Source organism: Myotis brandtii, unplaced genomic scaffold (genome assembly GCF_000412655.1).
Source record: "Myotis brandtii unplaced genomic scaffold, ASM41265v1 scaffold98, whole genome shotgun sequence".
Taxonomy (NCBI): Eukaryota; Metazoa; Chordata; class Mammalia; order Chiroptera; family Vespertilionidae; genus Myotis; species Myotis brandtii.
This window is the reverse complement of record NW_005372074.1, coordinates 23,402-33,573: the sequence shown is the minus strand read 5'-3', so window position 1 is coordinate 33,573 and position 10,172 is coordinate 23,402. Positions and strand designations below refer to the sequence as shown.

Genomic DNA, 10,172 nt, shown 5'->3' with positions numbered 1-10,172 from the left:
AGGGGTCCCAGATTGGAGAGGGTGCAGGCCGGGCTGAGGGACACCCATGCATGAATTTCATGCACTGGACCTCTAGTCAGATTATAAAATTAATACTTTACTGAGTTATTAATTAAAAATTGTTCTCCCATCCACCCTTATACTTTTGTTTTTTGCATGAGCATATTTCACCTAATCAATACTGCATGACACTTCATCCTTACCTTTCCCAACATCAAAATTGTCTCCTGGTGCTGTCCATGTTAGATTGATCATATCCCCATCAGGTGTGGCCTCAAGGTCTGTGATTTGACTTGGTGGGTACAGGTCAGGCAAGGGAAATGTTGAAATATTTGAAACCACAAATGCACTTCCAATTGCTGTTCGGGTAAAACTCTCCAAATTTGTCTGAGTATCCTTATTAATTTCAGGTCTTGGTGGATTCCCTTCAATTTTCCCTGCATTAAAAATTTCCTTGTTTATAATGAGCACAGCACTACTAGTATTTTCAATTGAATCTATATATATAAAAGCCTAAGTGACCATATGACCAGTAGCTAGGACATGCACTGATCACCAGGGGGCAGGCACTCAATGCACAGGCATGGAAACATGGAACAGACTGATAAATCTCAGAGGGAAGGAGGGAGGGGAGAGGGCGGGAATAGATTAACCAAAGGTCTTTTATGCATACTAGAGGCCGGGTGCAGAGATTTGTGCACAGGTGGGGTCCCTCGGCCTGGCCTGCAGGGATTGGGCCGAAACTGGCTCTCTGACATCCCCTGAGGGCTCCCAGATTGCAAGAGGGTGCAGGCCAGGCCGAGGGACACCATCAATGCACAAATCAATGCACCGGGCCTCTAGTATATATATAAAAGGGTTGGGAAAAAGTAATTTTACAGTTGTGAGTATATGAAACAGAGTTCTTATATTATTTATTATTGTCTTATTTTCCACATGAACAACTGTAAATCTACTTTTGCCCCATTATATATATATATTATATATATGTATATATGCATAATATATATAATATATACATACTATATATTATATATATATTACTAAGCAAAACAGAGTTTACTCTTATATTATTTATTATTGTTTTATTTTCCACATGAACAACTGTAAATCTACTTTTGCCCCAATATATATATGTTTTACTAAGTTTAGTGACAAAATCATAAGCATCCAATTGGTGGGAAAACTTGTTTTCTTTAGTATCCTGAACAGGATATTGTAGGATAATGAATTGTAGGATATAATTGGATAATGAATTGCTAAGGAATTAAGGCTGCCCTGAATGGAAATAATATTATAAAATTCAATGTATGCTTTTAATGGGAATTCTTTGTTTCTCAATTTATCTTTAAGCTGGGAATAAACCTGGAGAAATTGGTTCTGGTTTCCCTCTAACCACTGTACCATGTTCTTCCCTTCCTCCCTATTGCAAGTGCTAAGGAATAATACTTCAGGTTATATTCCAATTGTCAACAGAAAGCCCATGAAAAGCCACAAGATAAGAGACAAAACAAAGGAAAATTAATAAGGAATAAATTCTTAATCCTTATCATCACCTTTCTCAATACATTTTTCTTTTGACTTAATAAAAATATCCAAAATAAATGTTTACTCACTGACTTATGCTTAGGTACATAACATATTAGCCTATTTCCTTCACCCTTAGTTGAAAATCTGCATATTATTGGTTGCTTTAGGTAAGGTGTTCCAAATTAATTTAATGGCTGACATTTATTGAATGCTTACTATATGCCAGACACTGTACCAAAGCATAGGTTAATTTAAAGGCAAATCTCAGTATGACTGAGAACTTCATTCCAGAAATGGGAAAAGCTATACTTTGAGTTGTAAAATGTTTGAAGCCTTAACCATATCAACTCACAAGTATTCCGGCCAGCATTGTGTTTCAGATATCATGAGTTACTCACCATCCACTACCCAGCCTGGTATGTATACAGCTCTATTTGGTGGATGCCTTAAATTTCGTGCGGCAGTGTTTGCTCCTGCATGAGCTCGTACTTTTAAACTATATCTGCCATTTTCTGAATAAGCTGTAAAATATCTGGAGTAGACCCCATCATCCTTGAAAGTGTCAGCACCTTGTTATAGAAATTAAGGAATGAATTATTATTGTAAAGAAAAAGAAATTTATGCATTTTCCAAGTCAAGCATATATCCTTTGTAAGCATATCCCTTAGAATGAGCTACCTATTTTTCACGGGGCCAGCTCTTGATGATAGGATTATAAATGGTCTGAATTAATTACATTGCATAAGATACTGATAGAAATCCATGGTAATCCAGATGTCTATCAAATTGGTGTTGTTGTTGTTTTTTTTTCCTTGCTCACTGAACTCTCAAAAGAAGGTTCAGTTCCCAGAATAACCCAGACTGTGAAAAAGATCTTTAAGCACTGCTCACCCATGCACACCAGGGAGAGAGCATGGCCCACACTGTGTCTTGTTTCATGCTAGTCAAACTTGGTATCTGATGCTGTTGTAATGTCCCCTCCTGTCTTGTGGCAGTTCTACCTGCCCTTGAGCCTCAGTTCCCAGGTTTGTATTTGCAGTTTGGGAATTAATTACTCTTGCCTGTCCCTCTTCCCTGCTGGGGGCCCAGGTTCTATCCCTTAACCCCTAGTGGCTGCTGTGTTTCACTCTCTCTGGCCAGACTTTCTTGATGATGTGCCCCCAAGAAACACTTGTTCAGAATTCTTGATGCTGTTCTCAGTTTGTTGAGTGAGACCTTTCTATCTGGTGATAGACATTGGTTGTCTAGATGACGAACATTAATGACAGTAAATAACACTTATTGAGTATTACTATGTGCAAGACACTTGCTAATCACTTTGCAGGTTTTACCTGAATAGAATTTCCTGCTGTCCCTGTTGTTCACAATCTGCATCAATTTTCTTGGTGTTTCTCACTCCCCCATACTGTCACAGGACCCATAACATATCCTGAGTTATGAAAATATAGGCTTATTCTTTAAAAAAGGAAAACACTGTAAATTACCTGCACCATTATCAAAAAGTTCCAAAACTTCTGTTTTTCCACTACTTGATTCAATGAATGCAGTCACATTGGCTCCAAGAATGGGTATATACCCTTGTAGGATTTCTGCGTAAACAATCATTGGGCTGGGGAAGCTGTTTGTGTCTTTATTCATTTTAGCATTCACTGTGATTGGGGCCACAGAAGAATTTGCTGCTCGAGAATTAACTGTTATAGTTAATGTTTCTGAGTCTGCTTTGGCTTGAAGACTGTAAGTCCAAACACCCACCTAAAAATTCAATGGAAGTAGAGTATCAGATCAAGCTATTTTCTGTGTTTCCATTATCTAACTCTAAAATAAATCTTAGAAATATGTTGCAGAATAAACAGGGTTTTGAAATTTTTGAGATTTTTTTTAAGGTAAATGGATGAAAATCAAGGCAATTTGGACAGGGCATCCTGGCTATTGTCATGCATGGTGTACAAATTTTGTGAAATCTCAGCTGGGAAAAATAAGTTTTGGAAAGTGCCTTGGTCTTGGCCTTATGGAGTTCAGAGATTTTTAATTATTTATTCTATGATCTGGTAATACTAATAAGCTGTACAGATTCCCTGCATTGCCTCCTTAAAGTTATTCTTAGCCTATCTAATTTTCCCCTTCTCTTCCTTCCTCCTAATGCATACATTCTTCTTTCCTTTTCCTGCCACCATAATTTTCAGGACCATGCAGGCATAGAAAATACATTGTATTTTAACTAAATTTTGAAGATGATACAAGTATTGGTACTCATATTTATGATATTAAACAATGTATTTTTAGCTACGAAACAGATTTATGTGGAAATAAAAAAGATGATTGCTTACCTTTGCAGTTCCTGGAATACTGAAATAGGCCATTTTGGAAGCAGCATCCACTGTGGAAATGTTCATTGGTGTTCCATTAGGATCCAAGAGAGAAATAATGGGCTGCTGTGTTACCCATGTGATGAGAAAGAATGTGTCCTTCCCCACAGTGCTGTCAATTATTACAGTTCCATTCATCCAGTGATTATTATTGAGTGTTAATCCCTTACTTTCAATCTGTATAAATATATATTATAAAATTAGTGACTGGAGAAAAGAGTAATTTTATTCTTTTTTCTTTTTTAAAACACATAGTTCTTAATTACTGGCCTGAGAACAAGCTTATGTAGGGCATACCTCCGTAGCCTTGTGATCTCTCTGAAAGCTGATTGGGATGTGACAGTTGTTAGTCAGAAAGTATGGACATATAGGATCTGAGTTAAAACCACTAGAGCAGGAGAATGGGTTTTACAGTTGGAGACATGGCTGTATTATTTTTTCCCAGTTGTTTTTGTATACACCCATCTGAGATTTTAGCATTAAAGGTTGCTACAATGTCAAAGAACTAGCTGTAGTGTGTGTGTGTGTGTGTGTGTGTGTGTGTGTGTGTGTGAGAGAGAGAGAGAGAGAGAGAGAGAGAGAGAGAAACCCTCAGTTTACCCATCTTCATGATGGTGGCTACAGTACTAGTATTTGAGTAGAGACATAGTTAGGTGAGGACCAGCAAGTAATGAGACAAGCCCTCATGGATATTTTCCTGATGTGAAAACTTCACGGACTTTTTCACACATCCTAGAGTTAGTAGCCCTGAACAATAAACATGTTCAGCAAGAGTGTAAATAGGGCAAAAGGATATTTATGAAGGTTGGAATATTGAGAAGTGCATGTTAGGATTTTTCTTTGAGAGGAGCCTCAAAGAAAGTTTTTCAAGATTTTGAGGATGGCTCTTAGTCAAGTACAGCGAATTTTATCTACTGACAAAGAAAGTGCTTTCTACAGATGTGTCATTCCAGGAAATGATGGGAAATTCAACTTCTATTCTAACCTAGTCCTTAACCAAAAATATCTCCATATCAGTACTGAGATAAGAGAGTGAATTCTACCATTGAAACATCATTGCAATGTCAAAAATCTCAGTCCTCTGTAAAGTGGACCAAGTAATATCAAGTTAATCTTAATGTGCGTGACTTTTTTTAGACTCCCTATCAAGAAGGTGTAAGAAAGTTAAAAAGCTTTGACTACATAGCAGTACTAGGGGACAATAACTGAGTAAAGAGTGGAAGGCAACCTTTCCTCTGTATTCTAGCTGCCATTTTAAGTGAGGGAAACAAAACCTTTCTGCCCCTTCCATACAGTTTAAGAAGTTCACGTTTAAAACTCTGACCACTTCCTATATGCAAATGACCTTTTTTTTCTGGCCGATTTTCCACGTCCCACTCTTACATTAAAACTTCTTTAGGATATGCCATTTTAATGTCCCACCATCCACTAAAAATCACTAAGGTTTAAACAGAACACAAAACAATATCTTCAAGATCAGTTCTCCCTCTTTACTTGTTAACTTTAGATAGTAGTATCATCATTTTCTAAGTCAACCAGATTGAAACCCTCAGAAATTAGTTTTATTCTCCTTCAATTTATTCTCTATACATTGCCAAGCTAGATCCCAGATGAATTTTTGATCTGTTTGCAAGGTGAAGCTACAAACCAGATCTCAACATCAACCTGCACATACAATCCTAATCCGGCATCCTATAATTTATGTGCTCTTCACTGTTGGAGACCAGAGGAAAATAGTTTTGTTTAGGTGATCATGTCAAGTTTTAATGTAGGCATAGACCCAATGAACTGGAAGATGTAGATTTGGTGGGAATGGATAGGGATAAAAACAGAATTTTGTAAAAAATACTTTCAATGAAATTGAAAGTCTGCATTGACATTTTACATTGGACATGAATGAAGAATCAAAGTTTAGTCAAAGTTTTTGAATCTAAGTAACAGAAAATAAGGGTGTTATTAAAGCACAGGTGAAAAAATGAGTTGGGTTCAGAAGAGAGATGAATAAAATAGAAAGCCAGTGAAAAGAGTGGTTGAAGACAAAAAGTAAACCATAATTTTTAGATCTGTAATGATTATTCATTCTCTTTCTTTGGATAAATTTCTAAGATACTTTTCTTCCATTTCTAATCCAGGTTCTTGAGTTCATTCATCTAACCTAAATTTATTTCACAGCAGTGAAGGGTGAGAGAAATCTTGAAAGTATGATATAGTTTTATGTATTCATAGAAAAATGGATGCTGTATTAGTGGGCAAAGTCTGTATTTTATGAAAAATTTAACATTTAAAAAATATATTTTTATTGATTTTAGAGGAAGGGAGAGGAAGAGATAGATAGAAACATCAATGATGAGAGAATCATTGATCCGCTGCCTCCTGTAGGCCCCCTACCGGGGACTGAGCCTGCAACCCAGGCATGTGCCCATGACTGGAATCGAACTCGGGACCCTCAGTCTGCACGCTGATGCTCTGTCCACTGAACCAAACTGACTAGGGAAAAATTTAACATTTTGATGTTATTCCTTAACCAAACTCTATGTAAGAAGAAATAGAAAAAAAATCTATTTCACTACTTAATTTGGCCATATCTAAAGAATGGCCATGAATTTCTGTTACATACTTACTTTTGATTTTAATTAATAACTTACTTTGAGAAAATATAGAACTCAAAATTATAATAACCAAAGTATTTTACTTGGTATGGCTAAATACAAACACAAAAACCTGGAATTGGAACTCAGACCTCAATAGACTTCTGGGAAATATCAGCATTTCCTGATGCAAGGGTCCCGAAAGCATCAATGAGGCCATTGTTCTGGACTTCATCTGAGACAAACAAATGCTTTCCTCCTAAAATGTAAATATATTTATTAGGTTGCTTTCTAGAAAATAGTACTCATCACAATTTAGTGATTTTTAAGGTAACAGTAAACAAAATAATAGTTTCAGTATATATTACTAAAATAGACCCAAACCAGATAAGTGTAAAGGTTAACTCTGAAACATTAACTTAAAAATGTCAAAACCAGAAAGTGTAAGCTAACTTTATACCTCACTTATAGAAAGTTCAGCTGGTTGAAATGCATCAAATAATCATGGAATAATAATAATAAAAAAAGATGTTAAAATTCCATACATTAAAGCTCACAGACTTCACGAAGCTCTTTAAGGGAATTATTTATTTTTATTTTTGATATGGTTCTTAACAATGTTGGCCTTCAGGTATTCCAGCCACAGTGGATCAGAATCAGAAAACTAGGATGGTTCAAGAGATGCCATATTGAGGTATTCTGACAATAGCTGGCAATGAGGAGATAGAAAAACAGTAAACAATGGAGACAAGTCCAAAAGAATTACTACTTTTGGGGGCTTGAGACAGAAATAAATTTTACAGTGGCCATTAAAGCACTTTGAAACTATGCAAGTTTGTACAACTAGGCATTTAAAACGCAAGTGTATAAGGTGCTTGAGTGATTAAGACTGACAGCTGGCAGATAGGCAAAGCGGGCATATTGGTCCTGCCTGCTTGCAACCAAGGCTGTGGAGACAGACACAGGGGAGCGGTGGATCTCTTGGAACTTCAACACGGTGCTGACTATCCAACAGGAAATTGAGAAGTGGCAGACAGAACAGAAGAGTGGGGTCTTAAACCAGCCCCCATGGGGCATTAAAACTCAGCAAAGCGAACGACACTTCACCTTTTAATCTTTTACTAGAATTTCTTTTCTTTATTTTTTGTGTTGTTTTTTTAAATCTTTTTTGTATTATTTTTATTTATTCTATTTAAATTTTTGATCATTATTTTATTTTTTTGCCCACCCTTTTCTTCCTCACTTCTCCCTTTTTCATCCTGTTTTCTCTGCTCCTGTCCCCACTTTAGTTTTTCTCTCTCCTTTATTTTTATCCTTTGTTAAAAATTGCCCTTTATCTGCTTTATTGACATGTTATTATTATTGTAGTCTTTGTTGGCTTACTCATGTATCTAATTTCCTCTCCCCTGCTCCAAGTCCATGCAACCTTCTCTTTTCTCTTTCTTTGCTAGTCAATTTTTTAATGCCTTTGTTTTTCCTCTCCTCTTTTATCTCTTCTTCTCCTAATTGTTTAATTAGTTTAACTCACTAAACTCAAGCCTGTCTGCTCTCTCCTCTATTCTTTTCCAAAAACTCTTGAAAAAATAGGTACATTTAAAAAAAATTTTAAAAAATCTTTTTATTATTTTATTTATTGATTTTTTTCTTTTCTTTTTATCCACTCATTCTCTTTCTACCTACTCTATACTGAACCATGGTCCTTCCCCTATTCATTCAATTACTTAACCTTACTTTCCGTATATAAACTCTGCCTCTACAGATTCTGCACCCCATTTTCTGGGTGTTTGTTGTTTGCATTTTTTTTGGTTTATTTGTTTGTTTTGTGGTGTTTTCTCCCCATTTATTTTTTCTTTTTCTTCTTTTTCTTTTCTCTATTACATTTTTTTCCTTTTCTCAATAAAATTTTTGTTCTCCTTTCCCTTTCCTAATTCTCTTTTCTCTGTTGGTCACTTTTATTGGGGTTATCAGTGTCATGAGTACATTTATGTTTTGTTTCCTTTGTGTCATGTCTTGTCGAGTTGTATTTTGTGCTATTCAGTCAACCTGGTAGAAAGTGAGCCACATAACTAGACACCCTGGTAGGAAACTCCATCCATGAACAGGACAAAAACTACACCAAGTACGGGGAATCCCTAGGATATACCAAGTAGGGGCATCCCTAAAATACCCAGTCCAGAAGACCTGAGAGATTGCACCACGGGGTCCCACAAAACATCTTTTATTACAATTACATTTGCCATGGTAATTATGATGTGTCTTGGTGTGGATCTTATCGGGTTCATCTTGTTTGGGACTCTCTGTGCTTGTTTTTTATCACAAAACATCTTTTATTACTATATAAGACAAACTCAAAAAAACCTGGGTGACAAACAAGTTTGATCTACTATATAGAAACAGTCACAAAGGAACAGCAAAAATGGGGAAACAAAGAACCCCCATGCAAAAGGAAAGGCAGAATCACCAGAAAAGGAAGTAAACGAAATGAAGGCAAGCAATTTGTCAGAGAAAGAATTCAGAACAATGGTTATAAGGACACAAAAGGATGGATGACAAATTCAACAACATGTGTAAGAATCAAGAGGAAATGAAGAAGAATCAAGAAGAAATGAAGAAAGACATAAAGAACAATAAAGAACACGATGGAAAATATCAGCAGTAGACTAGAAGAAGCTGAGGACTGCATCAGTGAGTTAGAAGACGAGGTAGGAAACAACACAAGCAGAGCAGTAACTGAAAAAAACACCCCAAACAAACACAACACAATAACTTAAAAAGCAGGAGAGAGTCTAAGGGAGAAAACACGAAACAAAACAATATCTGCATAATAGGGGTGCCAGGAGAGGAAGCTGAGCAAGGAATAGAAAACCTGTTTGAAGAAATAATGACAGAAAACTTTCCTGATTTGGGGAAGAAAAAACTCACACAAGTCCAAGAAGCACACAGAGTCCCAAACAAGATGAACCCAAAAAGACCGACACCAAGACACATCATAATTAAATTGGCAAACATCAACAACAAAGTAAGAATCTTAAAGGCTGCCAGAGAGAGACAGAAAGTTACCTACAAGGGATCTCCCATTAGATTATCAACTGATTTCTCAACAGAAACATATCAGGCCAGTAGGGAATGGAATGAAATATACAAAGTGATGCAAAGCAAGGGACTGAATTCATAAAAAAAACTCCTGGAAGATATCAAGGGAGAGATCGACAACAATACAATCATAGTAGGGGACTTTAATACACCACTGACATCACTAGATAAATCCTCTAGACCAGTGGTCGGCAAACTGCAACTCAGCAAACCGTGGCTCGCGAGCCACATGTGGCTCTTTGGCCCCTTCAGCGTGGCTCTTCCACAAAATAACGACTTCTGTGCACGGGCCACAAAGTTTCAATCGCACTGTACATGCATGCCCGCATGTGGTATTTTCTGGAAGAGCCACACTGAAGGGGCCAAAGAGCCGCATGTGGCTTGCAAGCCACGGTTTGCCGACCACGGCTCTCGACAAAAAGATAAGCAAAGAAACAGCAATCCTAAATGACTCACTAGATCAAATGGACTTAATTGACATCTTCAGAACATTTCACCCAAAGCCGCGGAATATACTTTCTTCTTAAGTGCACATGGGACATTTTCAAAAATAGACCACATATTGGGTCACAAGCAAAGTCTCCCCAAATTCAAG

At 36.8% G+C, this 10,172-nt stretch overlaps 1 protein-coding gene across 1 annotated transcript in view; it reads right to left on the bottom strand.

Annotated features, from left to right (window-relative positions):
- Nucleotides 1–10,172, bottom strand: part of LOC102251123 (calcium-activated chloride channel regulator 4) — a 26,740-nt gene that overhangs the window by 1,108 nt on the left and 15,460 nt on the right. The window contains exons 6-10 of the mRNA XM_005886393.1: nucleotides 6,637–6,743; nucleotides 3,858–4,073; nucleotides 3,015–3,282; nucleotides 1,929–2,099; nucleotides 204–437 (exon numbers count right to left, since the gene is read on the bottom strand). Coding sequence (XP_005886455.1) covers nucleotides 204–437; nucleotides 1,929–2,099; nucleotides 3,015–3,282; nucleotides 3,858–4,073; nucleotides 6,637–6,743 — 996 coding nt within the window. The remainder of the gene's footprint in view (nucleotides 1–203; nucleotides 438–1,928; nucleotides 2,100–3,014; nucleotides 3,283–3,857; nucleotides 4,074–6,636; nucleotides 6,744–10,172) is intronic.